At 56.9% G+C, this 19,194-nt stretch overlaps 1 protein-coding gene across 2 annotated transcripts; it reads right to left on the bottom strand.

The window, feature by feature from the left end:
- Window positions 1-5,581: 5,581 nt before the first annotated feature.
- CAPN11 (calpain 11) lies at window positions 5,582-18,991 on the bottom strand. 2 transcript variants are annotated; one of them, XM_069852546.1, is made up of 22 exons: window positions 18,892-18,991; window positions 15,455-15,737; window positions 14,816-14,885; window positions 13,246-13,364; window positions 12,970-13,103; window positions 12,630-12,798; window positions 11,956-12,039; window positions 11,784-11,869; window positions 11,492-11,566; window positions 10,932-11,092; window positions 10,683-10,852; window positions 10,467-10,478; window positions 9,958-10,169; window positions 9,809-9,848; window positions 9,487-9,552; window positions 9,081-9,138; window positions 8,918-8,982; window positions 8,012-8,080; window positions 7,802-7,880; window positions 7,275-7,391; window positions 7,144-7,202; window positions 5,582-6,891 (listed from the first exon to the last, which is right to left on the bottom strand). In XM_069852546.1, exons 2-22 carry the CDS (start codon window positions 15,698-15,700, stop codon window positions 6,865-6,867), a joined length of 2,118 nt encoding a protein of 705 aa, XP_069708647.1. In that variant the 5' UTR covers window positions 15,701-15,737; window positions 18,892-18,991; the 3' UTR covers window positions 5,582-6,864. The 2 variants fall into 2 exon arrangements, with proteins under 2 accessions (XP_069708647.1, XP_069708648.1); XM_069852547.1 differs by lacking the exon at window positions 18,892-18,991 and adding an exon at window positions 17,849-17,998.
- Window positions 18,992-19,194: the final 203 nt, after the last annotated feature.

Here is a 19,194-nt window from a genome sequence, read left to right as displayed (position 1 = left end):
TCGGAGCAGGCTGGTAGCCGGTATGCGCTTTCCAGCTGTGCTCCACCAGCCGAGCTGGCTTGGGACAAGCAGCCAGAGCTCTGCAGACCAGGGGAGCACAAGCTGGCCAGGGTGAGGGCACAGGCAGGAAGATCCATGCCTCATGTCTGTGCCCTTCTGCTTCCGTCCTGGGCCTAACCTTTGTTGCGTTCCTGGTCATTGTCTGGCTTCATTTCCTCCCCTTGTTTTTCCCTTCAAAAACCCTGCCGAGGCCCTACTCTTGGCTCCTACTCAAGCAGAATTTAGGAGAACAAACAGACACAAGGGACTGAAAGCTACTTCTCCCAGCATGCCTGATGCAAGCTGCCCCTTGCCCAGCGAGTCTCACTGAAGGGCAGTTAGTTCAGCCAGGATGACCTTTCCCAGCCTCGCAGATTCCTCTCAGGGAGCCAGCCATGGATGAGGAAAGCAGGCTGGCCGTGCTTCAGCACAGAGACACCATGTGCCGAAACCAGAAACAGCTCCCTGATGGCTCATCTCCAGGCCCGGGGAGCTGCAAGGACCGGGACTGACCTTTGCCCCTTTGGACTGGCCTCCTGGAGGCTCCCAAGCTTCAGGGCTGCCGTGGTCAGAGGGCTTCAGCACAGGCGTACCGCTCCGCTGAATGCTGCCACCAGCCCAGGGCTGGCGGTTACGGAGAGTGGGAAGAACTCGGGCAAAGGAGGCAGGAACCAAAGCTTTGCTGCAGCTGTGTCAGAGTTTATGTTTCCCTGGAAGGGAGCTTCTCCTCTTTTATCAAGGAGGCAGTGGATGCAGCACTTGGGCTGCTCTCGAGACTCCTGGGTTTGCTGCGCTGCAGCTGATCCCGGGTGAGTTGCTGCCTCCCTCAGTGTCTTGACTTCCCCAGCAGTACATCCCCAGCAGGATCTCCCTGTGCAGAGGGATCTTTCAGCGTCCCACCTCTGAGCAGGCTGGAGACCACTGGGATGAAAAGTGCAGTGTCCCTAGTCAGTAGCAGTGACTACAGTGATGGAGGAGACTAGAGATCATATTCCCCAGGGAGCCTTACCTTTGCCTAGGTAAAGTCCTGCCTGAGCTTCAGGAACCGCCCAGCCTACCATACCTGCCCCGGGGAATTCTCTCCTCCCGTGTCACAGGGAAAGGGAAGTGCTGGCCAGGTGCAGAGGTGTTGCAGCACATTCCTGGAGGCATTGTGTCTGAATGTTATGTGGCAGAGATACTGAGGGAGGGAATGGAAAATCCTTTGAGAACAAAGAGGCTTCAGTGTGTGGCCTCTGCAGAAAGCTGTTTCTCCTCAGGGAGCGAGAACAGGTAAGGATGGGAGGGGTTGCCTTGCTGTGAGAGCCAGATGCTTGCAACATCCCTGCAGTTGGGTGGTAAGTGGGGCTGGGCTTGTTTGCCGAGCTCTTGGGACTCATAAGGAGGCAGATTTTTCTCTGCCAAAAAATGCAGAGATGTTGCCGAGCCCCTTTCCCCATCTGGAAGGTCAGGGTCTTTATCCTCCCTTCATGACTGGGCAAGAGTACAGCCCAGGAAGGTGAAGGGTCTTAACCCTGTTCCTCTGGTGAGTCACGCACAGAGCTGGGAAGAGAATGCAGCCTCAAAAGAAAACAAAATCCCCCCAGTATCTACTTCCAAACACAAGATTTAGGGCACCAAAGTCCTGAGTGCCCATGTGTTTCCTGGGCCAAGGCACGTAGAACCTTGCTGTAACCTCTGACCCATGGAGGACTTTCTGCTCCTGCAGTCACTGCTCTGTCTCTCTCAACTCTTTTTCTTGCCTATCCAACCCTCTTCACTGAGGGGCTCAAAATCTCTCACGAGGTGGCCAGCTCCCTTTTTTCCAGGTGCATATAAGGGCTGCTTCCTTTCAAGCACCCATTTTCTTTATCACACCAATCACAAAACCAAGTATCCCCTATTTAATTGCCAGGGAGAGCTGGGATACACTTCCTGAGCCCAAACAGGGACTGTGTACCCCTCTGTAACACTTATTTCTCCAAGGTGGTCAGTGAGTACCTGGACATCGGCAAACAAGGAGCAGCATAGATGCTCCTTGGTGGCATGAGGCAGACACTGGGTCCTGGGAAGCCCGTGTATGGAGCAGCGCCAGTGATGGGAGAGCAGGACTGGAAGTAGCCCAGCTGCAGACTCTGTCCTCAGGATGGTGGCAGAACTGTGCATAGCTGTCCTCTTGTCTTCTCCTCCCAGCCGTCCCAAAGCCCTGAGGATTCAGCTTGCCCGTCCTTCTGCTGAGCAGGGTGAGCTCATAGGCCACACATCCTCTGGGCAAATTCTGAGGCTGGAGCAAGCTGGAGCCTCTGCCTCCTCTGGGAGAGGGTGACCCTCTTGGAGACGGCCTCAGAGGAAGCACAGCTGAAGGGTCAATAGTGTGGGCTGTACTAGCCTTTGGGCAGAACCCAGCTCTGCTGCCTCCGGGTACGACCCTTTCTGCTGCTTGTCAGCAAAGGGAAGGCCATCTGAGCAGCCTTGTGCTCTGCCAGCCAATGTGCAAAGCTGGTACCAGCTTTTAGAGTGGGTCAGATCCCTGGCCTTTGCCCCATGAGAGACAAGCCAGTGCCCAGCCTGCTCCCAGGACAGCGTTTCCGCTTCCTGGGAGGGCAAGACCACCTCACGCCATCTCAGAGGCAGGTGCAGGGGACAGAGCAACTATTGGCACCTGGAATGCTTAAAGCGGCTGTTGCGTGGTTAAAGTTCCAGAGGATTTAGCAGGGAGCAGAGATGCTAAGAAGGGCGTGGCCCTCAGGCATCTCTTCAAAAGGTGCGTGAGATTTGTTGCAAATCTTGCCCTGGGCATGGACAGCACTGGGAGCTAACAGAAGTGGGGGGGCTCAAGACGAACGGTGGCTGAGAATCCTTTCTTTGTGGGTACCTCACCCTTCTGGTGGGGACCAGAGAAGATGTTTGTGAAACCAGTGGCACCCAAGTGCCTGGCGCTGCACAGGAGGAATGCAGACCATTCCTACTAGGGAGGGATGCGATTACTATAAATAGTTTGTTTAACTCACCATGACCAGGCCCTGGAAAGCCCCTGCCCGTACACATTCCCTGTTGCTGGCGCTGAGACGGCAGCTGCTGAAAAAGACCAAATCCACCAGCTGCTGCCCTGTGCCCCCAGCCCTCTTGCTCCCCTCGTGGGGTGGCTGAGCCCATGGCATCCCTTGACACGGGTTCCAAGGCTTGCCAAGGAGCTGCCAGCTCCGCGCTGGTGTTGGCACTGCTCCCCAGGCTGGCAGTAGCCGCAAGATGCTCTCACCATCCCGCTGCTGGTGCTGGAGGGAGGAGGAGGGCTGGGGGGGGGGTGTGTGCTTTCCTCCCAGACAGCCCTTGCAGCAGTGGGGATGCTGCCGAGTCTGAGAGCTGCGAGGCCACGCTGGTGGCAGCTGCTGCCCACACACATGCCCTCAGCTGCTCATCTCCCCAGCCCCGGGGTTGGGATGCTCGGCTGGGCCACAGCCCCCCCCGCCCACTGGCTCCACTCATACAAAGGGCCCTTGTGCCCACGGGACCGACATTCCTGCAGGCGCGGGCCAGAAGCAGAGCAAAGCACAGCCGAGGGGGAAGCGGGGCCAGAGCCCAGCTGCCAGGGCAGCTGGTGGGGCCAGGTGGGGATGGGCTCCAATCCTTCGCCCCCCGCCACCCATGCCTGGAGGATGGACAGGAGCAGCCGGTGGGAGAGGGGAGATGCCCAGGATGGGCAGACGGCTCTTGGCCATGAGAGGCAGGGTCACAGGGTGTGGGGTGCGGGAGGAGCTGCCGCACTGCTGAGGAGCACAGCGGTGGTGCTGTGCACCCATGAGTGCTGCCTGCCCACCTTGTGCACTCCCACACAACACAGACCTTGTGGGACAGGGGTGGTGAACCTGGGAGCAGGCTGGCTCCGTAGTGCCCGTTGCAAGACAAACCCAAAGCTAAGAGCGGCTTATGGACACATCTGGCTGCCAGCCCCTCTTGCTGCTCGTCTTACACCAGCATTTAAAGACTCTACTGGGAGTCCCCCTTGTCCCCTTTGCAACAAGGGGGACAAGCCAGGCTCCTCTTCATGGCATTAGGTGGCAGCTGGGGACCCCCGCCTGCCACCCCCCCCACCAGTACTGGCCTGCCAGCTGCTCGCCCGGCAAGGGAAGGGATCTGCCAGCTGGTGCCCAGAGGGAGAGAGACAGGGGCTTCTGGCAAGGCTACGCCAAGGGCACCTGTCACCCCAAAGCCAGGATGTCACCGTGTCCTACAATTGGGCCTGTGTGCACATGACGAGGCCCCACAGCTGTGACACGATGGCAGTTTTGCATGCTTGCCTCTGTCCCATCCCCACCTCAACCTTTGTTTCCCAGGGGATCCAGGGTTGTGTGGAGATGCAGGCTGGCAAGCCCCAGCATACCCTCACTCCAGAAGGGGCAGCTCAGCTCACAGGTAACTAAGAGCCAAGTGGAAGTAGTCCATCTGCATCCAGCCCTGGGGAGTCTTGGCAGGAGAAGGCAGCCTGGGGATGTGACTGGCTGGCTGCTCCTTCCTGCCATCACACCTCAGCAAAGGGCAGGATGCACACGCTGACAGCCAGTCGTGCTCTGAGCCAGGCAGTTAAAAGCTCTACCACCCAGCCCTCCAGCGTCACTTTCGTGGAAGGCTTTTGCTTCCAGCTGTAACCTGCAGGGCCTCAAAGGAGGCAGGGGAAAACACCATTCTCCCATGACCCCTGCCTAGGGTCACATATCTCATGTGGTCCCCTTCCAGGGTCCAGAGCTCCAGGCTGCCTTCCTGCCCACTCCACGGTTAACTCCATCCTACCTGAGTCGACCTTTTTTCCTCACCCCAGCTCTCCCAAGACACCCTTCTCGAAGAGCAGACACCAGTTGTGCCACTGGCAGAGGAGATGCTGGCAAGGGGCTGGGTAGGGCAGCACTGACCCTGGGGCTCAGTCACAGCAGCTAACTCTAAGCAATGCTGATATGTCCCAGCTCAAAGTCTGCTGGGCCAAACCCAGCCTTGCTGTCTGCCTTCAGCCACCTTCCAGGCCGCTGGTAAGGCAGGGGGACCGTGACAGTTTGGTCCATTCAGCTGCATGTGTGGCAGAGCACCCACTGGTGCCCTGGGCTGGCCTTTGGGACACCGTGGCCAGACCCAGGGCTGCCCTAGCTGAGCAGGAGCATGGCTACACCCATCTCCCTTGAGCAGAGGCTGGCGCAAAGCTTGGCACCAATGCTAACATTGGAGAGCAAGTATGGGCTTTTCCTCCACTTGAAACCCCCGCTGTGATAATCAAATAGTCCTGCTAACAGCATGCTGCTTGCTCTCCCATTGGAAAGCAGTGCTTCCTTACGTGATACTGCCCCTCTGTGTCAGTGTAACAAGCCCCCTGCACATGAAGAGGCGAGTTTTATAAAACTGTAGGGGATATGGACTCCCTTCCAATCCTCATGGCAAGACCTGTACCTCGTGGTGCTCCTCCACCTGTGCCCCAGGCTGGGCGTGCAGCGTGCCCTGGGCTTGGCTCTGGTTCTCCTAACCCAGGCAGCAGTGAGCAGAGAGGACACGCTGCCCAAGACACGGCCCAGGCCACACATCCAACAGATCTCAGTTTATTCCCGGACTGCGCAGTGAGCGGGGCGAGGAAGCGGAGCTGCCAGTCGGGCAGCAGTGGTTATTGCTGCAGGCGCATCCTCCAGCCATGGCAGAGGTCTGGGGGAGGCTAAACTACCTGCCTGCCTCTACAGGGCAAGGGATGGGCCACCACCCACCACCAAGCTGGAGCCACCCTGTAAACCCAGATGGCGAGGAGAGTGGAAGAGCATAGATAAGTGCAAATATGTTGGCACTGGAGTCCATCTGCACTGGGAGAAGGAGCCCAAGGGAGGAGGGGAGCGCAACAGTGTGAAAGGGTGAGGGAAAGGGAGGAAAAAACCCAACTGCGTGCAGAACAACACCCCCTTAAACCAACCCACCTCCTCTCTGGGGGAAGGCATTGCCTCTTGGGTGCTGGCCCCCCGCTAGCCTCACTGTGGACCAGAAGCAGGGGCAGCAGATGCCCTGGGAGCTCCCAGGAATGGGAGGAGAGGCCAAGCCGCTGTCACCGTGGTGGCATTATTATCCCTCGTGGAAAAGAGAAGCTTCTGCTGCGTTACAGGGTGGCACATGTTCATGTGGCAGGGGAGCCCCAAACATTCAGTGCTTAAGTTGCAAGGCATGACCCAGTGGTGGGGCAAAGGCAGGAGTATGGAGGTGGGAGGGATGTGTTGAAGGCCACGCAGAAAGAGCCAGTGGGCTCCATGCTTTGGTCGTGCTTAGTGGTGATGAGTGCAGTGCAAGGGCTTCAAGAAGAAGAGTACAGCCTTTCTTCCTTCCAGAAGGCCACTCTGGCTCCATGGGAACCCACTGCCTCTGCCTGAGCAAGGCAGTACCTTCTGATACTCCCAGGCATGCACGGAGGCAGGCAATGCATGCCAGTTGAGGTGGGACAGTAAATGATAGGAGTCCCCACTCTTTCCTCTGCAGCTCCTGCCTCTCTCTGCTCTGCAGCTGGCTCCCAGCCTGCTCCTTCACTCCCACCAAGCTCGGTGCAGGGATGCACAGGTTCCCCATGCTGCTTGCCCTCCTACTCTGGGGTGGGAAGAGAGGAGAAGGGGAGTGGAAAGAAGCACAGCCCAGAAAAGAAGGGTGTCCCCTGCCTGCTTTGATCCCTGGTCCACCGAAGAGGGTGTGAGGCTTGCCGGGAGGCTGGGCTGGTGGCTCAGCACGGGATGGAGCAAGGCGGGGAAGAGTATCCTGTGTCCATCGATCCAAGGGGAGGCACTTGGAGGAGGACTGGCCTGCAGGGGTGTCCCAGCCACAGCAGATCTGTCGTAGCTCCTAACCACACATTGTCAGCAGCAGCCACTGGGAAGGAGAGAGAGAAGGGATGAGAGCAGGGGCTGTTGCCCTCCAAGAAACACAAAGCCTGCAGCATTTCTATTTTCTCATTTTGATCTTTATGAGTTCTTTCCCTATTGAAGGGGCTGGAGGACTTTTAACCACCCACCCCAGGTGTCCTATTGACCCTAATGGCTTGTCCCTTTGTCTCCCAACTCCCTTCCCACGGGGCTTGTCCCGTTGTCTCCCAATCCAGTTCAAACAGGGCTGAGCTCTCACCTCGGTAAGGTTCATGACAGCAGTGCCAGTGCCTTCAGGGTCCATGCTGCGGAAGAACCCTGCAGGGTACAAGATCAAGGTGAGAAACTCATTCCTCTGTCCCTGCCCTCCCTCTCCAAAACACCACTCACTGAACATGGCCTCCAGCTTCACAAGGCAGCAGACAAAGTTATCGAAGTCCACACCCATGTCAGCGTCTGCATAGCGGGCCACAACCACCTGATGCAGCTTGTTGTTCAGCTTGAAACCTGCAAGACAGAGCAGTCAGCACCCCAGGGGAGGCAGGAGAGGACAGTGTAACTATGAAAGTTCATGCTCCCCACCTGAAGGGGCCACCAGTCCACCCAAGGAAGGGCATTGATGCTTTCCCTGGAGCCATGTGACTAGTTAGCTCACTGATTCACCCCAGGCCTCTGCTTTGGCACGACAGAACCCTGCAGGTCAGAGGTGCGCAGAGGCTGGGACCACCTTGCATGCGTCCCCAACTCTGAGGCTCCAGCACTTGGCACAGATGGGATGGAGAGAGCTCAGCACAGACGTGGGCCACAGCTCACTACCATGACAGGTGGCTCCAAGCATGCAGTATAGGCTGATTTTACTCTTCTCCAGCTCTGAAAGCAGGAGTTCCCTCTCCAGCTCCATCCTTCTCCCGACCTACCAGCTGACTCTAGAGCCATGCGCATCTCATAGGAACTCATGGTGCCCGACTTATCCAGGTCATACTGGCGGAAGATGGTCTGCAAAAAGAACACAGAAGATGTGCAGGGTAAGCTCTCCCGTGCTCTCCAGCCTGGCTGTACCCTCACCCTGATGTCCCAGGAGGGGTGCTAGCTCTGTAGAGTGTGCCATGCCTCCCGCTTCTCCTCACCAGCCAGCTCCGGATCTTGTTCCACAGGACCTGGAACTCCACCAGCCCAAGGCGGGCACTGCCATCTTTCTAGGGAGCAGAGGGTCAAGGAGAAAGCAGACACCAAAGGGAATGGCATAAAGGCAAAACCATCAGATCCCAGCCACCTGAAGCAAGAAAAGCCTGGCCACGCTTGGCCTGCCCAATTTTCTCTCCCAACTTCCCCTCTGTGTCCTGCAGCATCAGCAAGATCAGAGCCTGCAACCCAGCAGGGACAATGCAAAGCTTAAACTAGCTGCCATGCCACAGCCCAGGAGCAGCCATGCTGCTGCTGTAGGACACACATTGCTGAGGTGTCCTTGGAGTAAAACCAGGCTGGCCTGCAGCAATGCAGGGCTAGGCTGGAGGAGGGCTCAGAGGTGCTTCTGTCCCCACGTCTGACCCCTCAGGTGTGTGCCCTTATGCAAGCAGGAACACAGACCATGGCTCCTGTTGCTTTACACCTGCTGGACAGGATGGGTTTTGGGGAAAGACGCCCAACAGCCCTCGTTCCCTTCTAGAAGCACCTTGAATGCTGAGTGGTATCACAGCATGTCAGGCTGGGGAGCCTGTGGGGAAGGGAAGCACAAGACTATTCATCCTGGCAGGGAAGGTTAAATGTGTGAGTGGGGCTAGGCTGGGCTTCCAGTGGTGAATCCAGGGCCCAAAACAAGCAGGGGAACAGATGTCTCTTTCCAAAAAACCTTCTGCTGAAGCCCAGGGGTGTAGGGTAGGTGGACCTGAAGCCACAAAGACCCCTTTCTTCCTTCCTGATGAACAGCCTTGGCACGGGTGGAGAGCTGAGCCCCAGCTCCTGTGGAGAAGTCTTGCTGCTGGCAAGCTGAGCACCAGGGAAGCTGGCCCCTGCCCGCAGCGCCAAGAGGATACATCCATCAGGTTGACCATGTTGCGGCAGGAGTCCAGGCTGAACCCATCCGTCTTCAGATCTTTGTCTGAGGAGGAATGAGGAGGTTGAGCACATGCATCAAAACCCAAGCTGCTGAGCCAGCTTGGGCTGCGGGGAGCAAGGGGTGGGAAAGGCAGCACTTACGTCTAGCAATAACTCTGTTCAGAATAGTCCGGAGCTCAAAGACACTGATTTCCATGTCCTGCAGGAGAAGCAGAGTTAGCAGCACCCCTTTGCCTGCTCTCCAACACACTTGTGGCCATTCCCCCTCTCCTGCCTAAACATCTCTGCCTTTAGTCAGAAAACAGAATGCTACTGCATTTCTTGCATGCTCAGAAGACTTAAGGGCACAGCTGGATATCCTCTCCCCAAACCTGCTCCTGTCACACCACCCCCAGGGGGAGTTGGGCTGAGCTGCGGGCAGAAGGGCATTTGTCTAGAGGACGGGACTGAGTGATCATGAGGCGGGCTGGAGCTCTCATGGCCTGGGGTCCTGTCCCAACTTGTCCCCTCCCCAGGTTCCTTCAGAGCTTGGTGCAGCTGTACCCACCTCCCCTGCCAGCTGCTGGAACATGTTCTTGAAGCCATCCTCTATGTCATCCTCAGTTATTTCCTCCTAGGGTGATGCAGGCCAGAAAAAAGATGTTAGTGGTCAAACCCAGGCATCATACTGCCTCCCAGGCTCAGCAAACCCAAACCAGAAGGGAAGATCTTCTTTACTTTATTACCTCCCACATCCCCATCACCTTGACCCCATCGGTCCCTCTCCAGTCACAGTGACATCCCAAACCCAGGCAGCCACCTCCTGCCTGCAGCACCCCCTCCAAAGCCCAGAGCCTTGGCATCAACCGAACCAGAGCGGCGGCTCCTACCTCATCTGCCAGATCTGCTGAGATCTCTTCATCCAACTCCCTGGGGGCAGAAAGGAGAAAAACCAAAGTGGTGAGCGGGGTTGCTTGCAGTGAGGAAATGCCCTGCTGCTCACAGACACAGGGCATTCCCTGGCCAGGCAGGAACTCACTCAGTGTCTGACTGCTTCTCGGTGAAGACCCGCAGGATGAAGTCAGCTTCCTTGTGTGGCTCGAAGGTGGAAGGCACAACGATGTACTCGCCAGGGGGCAGCCGGATTTGGTTGCTCACCTCTCGCAGATTGATGAAGGTCTCAGACCGTGCCCGTGACTGGTTTCGCAGGAAGAAGTCCTTCTTCAAGTGCACGTTCTGGCTGCCCTGGGCCTGGAGGAGCAAAGGCACTTGTGGACAACAGCCCAGCAAAGGGGGGACCTCCAGGAAGTGGCAAGACCAAAGCCAGCCCAGTTGGACAGGACATCCCTGCCGTTCCCATCCCAGTGGGAGTCATCCCTCCCACATGGAGGTGCCCAGCATCCATTAGCATCCTAGCCACTGCCAGTGTGGAGGTGGGAGCTCCCACACCATGTATGTGCATGCGTGTATGCATGTGCATTAACCCATTCCTGCCCACTCTTGCACTCCCTTCTAAGAGGCGGTAGGGTCTGGTGGCTCGAGACGTACCTCCTCAGGAACCTGCAGGGTGGAGAGAAAAGGGGAAAAAAAAATCAGAATCTCAGTACCTGCCCCCATCCTTTACAGCCACAGTGAGCACAGGAAGGGGACATCCCGCAGACTGGCCAAAGCGGGTGGAAAAGGCTTCCCTGCAGACTGAGGTATGAAGTCCTGGCAGGACCGAGCCAGTCCCAAGGAAGCAGCATCAGGGCGGGCAAGGGTTACCTCATAGACGGCGAAGCCGATGGTGTGCATGTCACCCCCCACCCGCCGCTCTCGACGCCGGTGCTTCTGCATCAAAGCTACTAGGAAGCTGCAGGCCACCTCATCATCACCGGGGTCATCATCCTCTTCCAGTAGCTTGATCTTAAACTGGGGGTTGATCCAGAATGTGGCTGGGAAGAAGAGGATGCATGGATGAGACATCCGGCTGCACTGTAGAGCTAAGAGTGGTGATGCAGGGCAGGGAGGTACCTGGGTGATTCCTGCAGCCCCCAGCAGTGCTACCCCGACGCCACGTGCCCTCAAACACCTGTGTGTGCCACCTGCTGAGGTCATCCTTGGTGAGGGCATCAGGGGTCAGGTTGCAGATCTCCAGCCTGGAGAACTCTCTCATGAAGTCCCGGAAAGACATCCTGCAGGAGGCAGGCAGGGGTTGAGGCCAGGGCACCACTCAAAGGGAGGGAGAGGAGCACAAGCAGCTGGGTCCAGCCAACATTTTAGGAGAATTAAGCAACACTGAGCTCTTTTACCTCAAGCAGTTATAGCTCATTTAAAGCCCGCTGGTAGGTTTGGGAAGTAAGGATGTTTACCCTTCCTAGATGTTTATTTTGCATTTAGTTGGGCTGAATTTCATTGAAGGGAGGAAAATTATTAACTAGAAAACACTAGCAGGCTCCCCGGTTCTAGAAAACTTGCTCATAAAGGCAGGTCACGCATTTCAGGTGAAACAGGACCATGTGATCTTCCCCCAACTCCTCTGCTCCTTCCCAGGCTGCCTGCTGAAGAAAAGCAGCATTTTGTCTGGCACTCACCAGAACTCTCCATCTTCCATCTTCAGTTGCAGCTCTTCCCTGTCACCGGGGTCGATGTTGTTCCACTCGGAGGAGCTGAAATAGCAGGACAGAAGATAAGGAATTAGATGAGGACTACTCAGGGTGAACTGACAGCATTTCAGAGCTGGCCCTTAACTGCCTACCTCCCTGATGTGAGTGGCACTGCACACTGTGAAATTCCCCTTGGCAGCATGAGGCACTCAACTGCTGTGCATGCAGTGCCTGCTGGCCTACCAGCAGCAGGACTGAAGTCCCATCTGTTCCAACTCACCCGTCACTCCAGGCTCCAGTCCACTCCACCTGACCCCAGGGGTTCCTGATGCGAATGAGCTGCTCCGGCTGACCCCGGTAGTTCACCTGCCAGTCACCAGACACAGGACGTTGAGCCTATACCACTGGCTCAGCTATATTATTGCTATTAAAGTCTCACCTAGCCTACTCACTTCTCTGAAGGCTGTGACAGAATAGGCATGGCCCTTCACCAGCTTCTTGAAGGTCACCGCTTCCATATCAAAGGCACTTGTGATCTAAGGAGAACGTGCAAAGCTCAAGTGAATATGATTAAATTCATGTAGTCCTATCCTTACGCCTTCCCTCCACTGCACAGAGGATTCCCCTTTCCTTGCTCAGCACTGCTCCAGCTAAGAGAAGCAGCAAATAGCAGCTCCCTTTGCTCAAAGGCTGCTGGCTGAGGACAATGTAAAAAGAGGTTCCCAGCTGAAGGAACCTGAAGATACATCAGAGAACCGCCTGAACTTCAGAAGGCAGGAAAAGGATTTCACTAGAGGAAGTGGATGGAAAAGCTCACTCCATGTAATTCACAGATGATGACACAAGACACGGCTAGACCTATTGGCAGACTCTTGTTCAACAGCCTGTGCTTCAGATGGACATTCCCGCTCCATCCACAGGAGCCTGTTCTCAGCAGCTGGCCTGCAGCCCCACACATTGTGCCCCAGGGTTGCCACATTGGCTCTGGAAAGGGTGCTCTGCTAGAAGGGGAAAGAAGCAACCCAGTGTTCCAATGACAGGACTGCTCACATGACCTTGGGCTGTGAGACCTTGCTTTGGCCATTGCTGGAGCAGAGCCCCTGGCTCATCCCAGAGCACCACTTACATCAATAGAGCAGCCCAGCAGGGAACCCCTCTCCAGCGCCTTGCGGATGATGTGGCCCATGTTGCGTGGCGGCCGCTTGAGGTCATACATCTCTGCCACACCACCAGTGAAGTCCTCGAAACCCTCAGTGGTGCTGCCTCCTGAGAGCGACTCGTAGCAGCCGTTGAGCCTGAGCACCAGCCAGAAAAAGAGGTGCGTGAGGTGACAGGGATGCAGCCCATCACCACTTCCCAGGTACCCAGCACAAGCAGAACCAGGGATAGAAGAGACTCACTCCTCTCCACCCTGCAGAGTGAGATGCCCCGTCCCCCACCCACAAGCCCACCATGGGGTTACCTACTTGGCATAGGCTTTCTCCAGCAGAGCGCTCCAGAACTCTGTACACTCAGCTGAGTGCACGAACAAGAGCTCCCCATCCTTGGTAGGCAGCTGGTCATCCACCACCACATCCACCCACTCGCCAAACTGCCAGATCTGAGGGGTCAGGAGAAAGTGGGGTGAGCTCAGAGCATCACATGACTAGCTCATCCCAACCATAGAGGTATGTCCTCAGCCCACCACCCTCTCCCCAACATGCAGACCACCCACTGTAGGGGGTCAGGAGTTCCCAGCCCACCTGGAAGTGGAAGATGCCAGCATAGTCCTCCTGGAAGCTCTGTCCATGGGGCACCACACGGTGCAGGAGCTCCTCATTGAGTGTGAGGGAGCCAATGGCAGCCAGCAACCAGCAATCGCCTGGGGAATGAGAGAAAGCTGGCGTCAGCACCCACCACCTCCCTGGCTAGGGGGCTAGGTGGTGGGTGTGTAGGAACCTGCACCATGGTCTCCCTGCAAAAGTTTGGGACTCCCCAGATCAAAAACCATGTGGAGATACTGGGGAGAGTCTATCAAACAGATGGAGCTCAGGGAGTGAGGCTCACTCAGCCCACCTTGCAGAGCAGAGTTAGCTCAAGGCAACAGGGAATGATTCCCCCTGACCTGCAGCCTACCTTCAGACCATCAAATAGAGTCGCCATCAGCACCCTCTCCCACAGCCATTTATCTAGACCCTCCTGGGACTCATGCATACGACTGCCCTCCACATCTCAGACAGTGAGTTCTTCAGCAGAATTACACTTTGCATTTGAAAAAAGTTTTACCAAGTAAGAAGTTCAACGCTGCTGCCCCTGCTTTGCAAATGGCAACAAACATCACTGCAGTTTGCAAAATGTTCTTCTAAGTGTTCTTAACCACAAGTGCTGCTACAGGCCAGCACTGTGCTTCAAATTCTTTGCCTTGGTTCCTCTTTTTCTTTCGCCTTTAAAACCCGCCACACCTTAGCCCTGAGCCTGGATAACTTGTATGAGGCTGTGGTTTGACAAAGCAGGATTTCAGACTTTTTAATGACCAATTGAACACCAACGCAGTGCTCTAGGCTGTTAGGTGCTCCAGTTACCACCTCAAGTTTATTCTAATTACTGGATGCATTAAATGTGGTCAGTCCTGAAACCAGTGTGCTATGTGTGCTAAGGTACAAAATCCTCTCAGACAAGTGCTCAGCTTGATCCGATGAGAACAGCGCTGTTGGTGGTACCCAGATCTGGTTCTGATGATCATGAAATCTCAGTTGTCAGCCTTGCCAGCCTACCCAGCCCAGTAATACCGTTCTCCTTGTCTCAGTGCCTTTGCCTTGGGAAGACATGCCTGGAGAAATGACTAATCACCACTCGTACTCCATAGCTCTCCTCTCCATTCCCTTTGGCCATGCTGCATTTCTTCACAAGCATTTTGTCATGACCAGCACATCCTCGCCTCTGTTCATTACTGTTACCAGCTGCCATCCCTTACTATTTACCAAAGCAAGGAGCTTTTTTGAGCACCTCCTGGTGTTGTTGTTGGCCAGTGATGGATCCACCCTACATCTCCCTTGATCTTAGCATGGTCAAACCATGCACACATCAGCCTAGAGCCACCAGGAGGCTGTCCCCCACCTTCAAGTTTCCACTGCACTAAATGGGAAGGAAACCTTTGGTACAGAGATGGTTGTGCAGATGCTGGCATGAAAATGCACTGCAGAGGCCTTGGGAAAGGTGCTGTGAAACTGGTTCATCCTCAGCCTTACACAGACACCTCTTCTGCAGCCATGTCATCACTCTCCACTTGCTGGTCCCCAGACCTCGGTCTGGAGACAGAGCTCCAGCACTCACCCAGAGCCCCCTGGCAGATGTCCGTCCGGGTTGCACCACCAACAATGAACTGAGGATCATCCACTAATTCCTGCAGGAGGAAGAGATAATCAAGATGTTGGTGCTGGATCTTGGCAGGGCCTGGGAGGCTGGCTTTCTCTGCAGCTCAGACTCAGAAGGAAGGTAAACATACGGTCCCCAAGAGATGCATCCCACCTGCCCCCTGCCAGGGAAATCTGCTGACTGCAACCCCAAGGCCATCACAGTACGGCAAGGCAAGATCTTCTGTTGTAGCCATGGGAGGTCGTGGCTAGTTAGACTAATGGCACTCCCCTTGCATTCGTGGAACCAGGGGATAGACACCTGCAAAAGCCCCAGCTGCCAAGGGTGACACATCCATGCCATGCCACCTAGAAGCAATGACATAGCCCCATCCATTTTAAAGCCTGTAGGGCTGCTAGGCATGATGCTTTTCTGAGCAGACACTCATGGGACATTGCTCTAGGCCCTTGGGAAAGAAGGTTATTAAGTACTCAAGGGACTTTGAGCACAGAGAGAGGCAGATCAGGGCCAGCCTGCAGCTTGGCAAACCATGTTAGTGCACATGTTGCAGGGCAGGGATGCCAGCCCAGCCCAAAGAGAAGAAAGCCCAGCACTTACTGATGGACGCTTCCACTCCACCCCCCGTGTCTTGCTTGAGTGTGGCCCCAGCTCCTTGAATCCGAGGGCAGAGGGGCCAGCTGGAAACTGGGGGTCCCTAAAGAGCGTTCCACTCTCAATGCACTCCTGTTTGAGGGCCTCATAGTCCTGGTTAAGGTACTTGATGGCATTGTTGTGTTCGCCGACCCCCTCGGCTCTCAAGCGGTCTCTCTGTAGACGTGCAGCCATCCCACCAAAGGGCATCATAGCTGGCCACTGGCAGCGCTACCTTCAGCTCCGCTCCCTGCAATGAAACAGGCAAGGCTGGTCTGAGGCAGGACTGGCACCCATGCATCTTGCTGAGGACGTCAGCCCTTTCACACAGTGCCAGGCTCAGAGACCAGATCCCTACCACGGCCACAGCAGGGACCTTCTCCAACAGCACTGCCCCAGGGCAGCGAGCAGAACTATACACAGAGCATCCCCAGGGATGAAAGGACCTGCCCAAATTCCATCCTGGCAGCAGCCCCATTCCAAGCCCTGGTCTCCAGCCCAGCCATGGAAGTCCTGCTGTCTTTAGAGGACACCAAAGGAACAGAGCAGCTTCGAGGGCTGGATTGGTTACTCCCAGCTGCTGCTCTCCCGTCTGGATAGGGGCTGTTGAAGAGGAGAGAAGGGCTGGTGCTGCCGCAGAGAAGGATTATGGGTTTAGAGTATCATGCAATCATAGAATAGTTTGAGTTGGAAGGGACCTTAAAGATCATCTAATTCCAACCACCCTGCCATGGGCAGGGACATGTCCCACCAGACCCGGCTGCCCAAGGCCCCATCCAACCTGGCCTTGAACACCTCCAGTCATGGGGCAGCCACATCTTCCCTGGGCAACCTGTGCCAGTGTCTCACCACTCCCATCGTGAAGAAATTTCTCTTTATGTCTAGTCTAAATCTGCTCATCTCCAATTTAAAGGCATTCCCCCTAGTCCTATCACTACAAACCTTTGTAAAAAGTCCCTCCCCAGCTTTCCTGTAGCCCCTTCAGGTACTGGGAGGTCGCTATAAGGTCTAAGAGCCTTCTCTTCTCCAGGCTGAACAACCCCAACTCTCTCAGCCTGTCCTCATACGGGAGGTGCTCCAGCCCCTCTGATCATCTTCGTAGCCCCGCTCTGGACCCGTTCCAAGAGTTCCAGATCCTTGTTATGTTGACGATTCCAGAACTGGACACAGTACTCCGGATGAGGTCTCACAAGAGAGGAACAGAGGGGCAGAATCCCCTCCCTCACCCTCTGGCCGCCCTTCTTCTGATGCCGCCCAGGGTGCAGTTGGCCTTCTGGGCTGTGAGCGTTATCCCAGGGCAGAGGGTGCAGAAGGGCTTGAGCCCAGAGTCATTCCAGGCTTTGTCCTCCGGCCCAGCTTTCCAGGACCTTCCCTCGTCCCGGCTCGTCCCGACCCAGGCCGCCTCTCCCTCTCCCTCCCGAGCCGCCCCGGCTGCCTGAGCCCTGAGTCAGCCGGGCCGGGAAGGGAGGGGCCCGGCGGGGCGGTGAGGGGCGCTGCCGACGGGGCTGCCGGAGGGCGAGGGAAGGAAGAGGCGGCTCGGCGCCTGCCGGCACACGCGCAAGGGCAGGGGTGACTCCAGCCTGGCCGGGAGGCAGCGGGATTCGGCGCCAAGGCAGAGGCCCCTGGAGAGGGACCCGGCCTCGGCGGGTGGCTCCGCTCCTTCCCCAGCCGCCTCGGCTCCTGCTGAGCCGGACGCTCCGGAGGTTTCTTCGCACAAAGCAGGCCAGGAGCCAGCAACCCTCTCGGGGCAGTGAGCTAGGATGCCAGCGCTGGCTCGCTGCCTCCCCAGCGCCCCATCCCAGGGCAGCTCTAAGGAGGCGGCTCCCATTGTCCTGAAGAGCCGTGACAGCCGAGGGAAGGGAGGCGACAACGAGAAGGGTGCGAAGCTCCTGGCATGTCCGTAGAGCATCAGCCTGGCTGCTGACCCGAGTCGGCTGCCCTAACCAGATTTTTCAGGAGGAAAAAATCTATTCCTCCCCATCGCTCTGCCTGCCATGGGATACTCTAAACCCATTATCCTTCTCCGAGGCAGTGCCAGCCCTTCTCTGCTCTACGATAATGCCAAATTTTTGGAGCTCAGCCCTTAAACCTCGTCTCCTCCCTCCAATTCCTGCTCCACAACCAGCCCCCTGGCAGCCTGTGGCAGTGGCCAGGCGCTCCTCTCCTGCAGAGCTGTCAGGATGGCTCCTCCGGCCCCAGCTGCTGCCCAGAGCCCAGCGGGGGCTGCAGGAGAAAGAAACCCAAATGCAGAGCCCGGGAGAGCCTCCAGCTCCCACCTCGCCACCTCCCCAGCCTGCTGAGGGCTGGGGAACTGCCCCTCACCCCCAGCCCCTGCCAGGCAGCCTTTCCCACCCTGCCTACCTGCACTGGACATGGCTGCAGGCACGGGGAGCAGCTTCGGCACAGGCACCATCAAAGTTATTCTTAGCTCTGTGTCTCAAAATACTTGGGAAGACTGAGCTCAGTGGCAGACTGAGGTCACGCAAGCGCAGAGGGAGAAAAAACGTTTCAGACCCCAGGATGCAACAGGAACCACGTGGGGCTTTAATCAATGGGGTCTGTTGAAGATACCCCTCGGGCTGATGTTGATGGACCCCGCATCCACAGGGATGGATCCACGGAGATCCTCCATGGAGGTGGAAAGGGCAAGCAGAGATTAGACAAGCCCCAAGGGCAGGTTTCCATACCAGGCAACGTCCAACCACAATATGATACTTTTCAGTATTGGAGTCACCTGTGATCCCTTCCAGGTGAGAGGAGAAAGACACTGCGGGGTCCCTGATATCTTGTGCATCTCAGCACGTACTGAAAAATCCCTTGGACAGCATCAGCGCTGAACACCAGCCAAAAATCTCTGCAGACCTTTGGTTTGCCAGCTGCACTTGGAAATCGGAGGAAGGGGGAACTCCCTTAAAAGAAGCCAGGCCGAGCCCTGACACCGCATCCTGCCGCATACTCAGCGCGGGGCAAGAAACCTCAGCCGCCCAGAGGGTGCTGCTCAAGCCGCCCTCAGGCCCTTCCCAGCCCTCGGTCTGACAAGGATGCTCCCCTTTATGCTCCCGCATCCCCTCGACGAGCTGGGGCTTCGCCTTCGGGTCGGCGTCGCGCCCCGGGTCACTGCGGTGCCCGCTTTACTCGCCGTCCCCATTAGGAATCTCCGCGTCCCCGCGCCTGCTTTATCGAATGCAAAAATCCCCGCGGATAAAAAGGGGATAAGGCATCCCCGGAGCCGCTCGGAGCCTAGGGGGAACCCCCAGGGGGGCCCCCGCGGCGGAGCATCCCTGCCCGCCCCCCTGTGCTGGGGGTCGGATAAGGATGGGGATGGGGGTGGGGATAAGGGTGAGGATGGGGATGGGGATGAAGATGAGGATGGTGGTGGGTGGGTGGGTGGGTGATGGACTTACGGAAGCTGCCGTGGCCACCGCCCTGCCCGCTCGAGCCCAGCCCAGCCCGGCTCAGCCCCGCGGAAGGTGGGGTTTCGGCAGGCAGGATGTGCGAGCGAAGCTGAGAGGGCGGTGGGAGGGGGAATTAAAGGCGCAGCGATCGCTCACAGCTGCAGGAAAGGGATTTACTGGCGTGGTCCAGTCTGCTGTCACCCTCTCCCAGCTCCTGGGGGTGGAGGGATGTCGCCGGGACGGGCGCGCTCCTTCCACCTTTGCTCCAAGCAAAAGGCTTGATGCCACAGGGAAACCAGGGCTGGGAGGAGA

This window comes from Phaenicophaeus curvirostris, chromosome 2 (assembly GCF_032191515.1).
Source record: "Phaenicophaeus curvirostris isolate KB17595 chromosome 2, BPBGC_Pcur_1.0, whole genome shotgun sequence".
NCBI lineage: Eukaryota > Metazoa > Chordata > Aves > Cuculiformes > Cuculidae > Phaenicophaeus > Phaenicophaeus curvirostris.
The sequence above is the reverse complement of the archived record's forward strand: the minus strand, read 5'-3'. Positions and strand labels throughout refer to the sequence as shown.

Bases quoted from the DNA above. Each gene is read 5' to 3' on its own strand.
- CAPN11 (XM_069852546.1), bottom strand. From the start codon at position 15,700: ATGATGCCCTTTGGTGGGATGGCTGCACGTCTACAGAGAGACCGCTTG. The intron at 13,365-14,815 runs GTGAGTGCTGGA...CTCATTCCCCAG, and splicing joins CATCTGCCAGGGGGCTCTGG to GCGATTGCTGGTTGCTGGCT. The intron at 10,853-10,931 runs GTACCTCCCTGC...TCTTCTTCCCAG, and splicing joins GGGCTGCAGGAATCACCCAG to CCACATTCTGGATCAACCCC.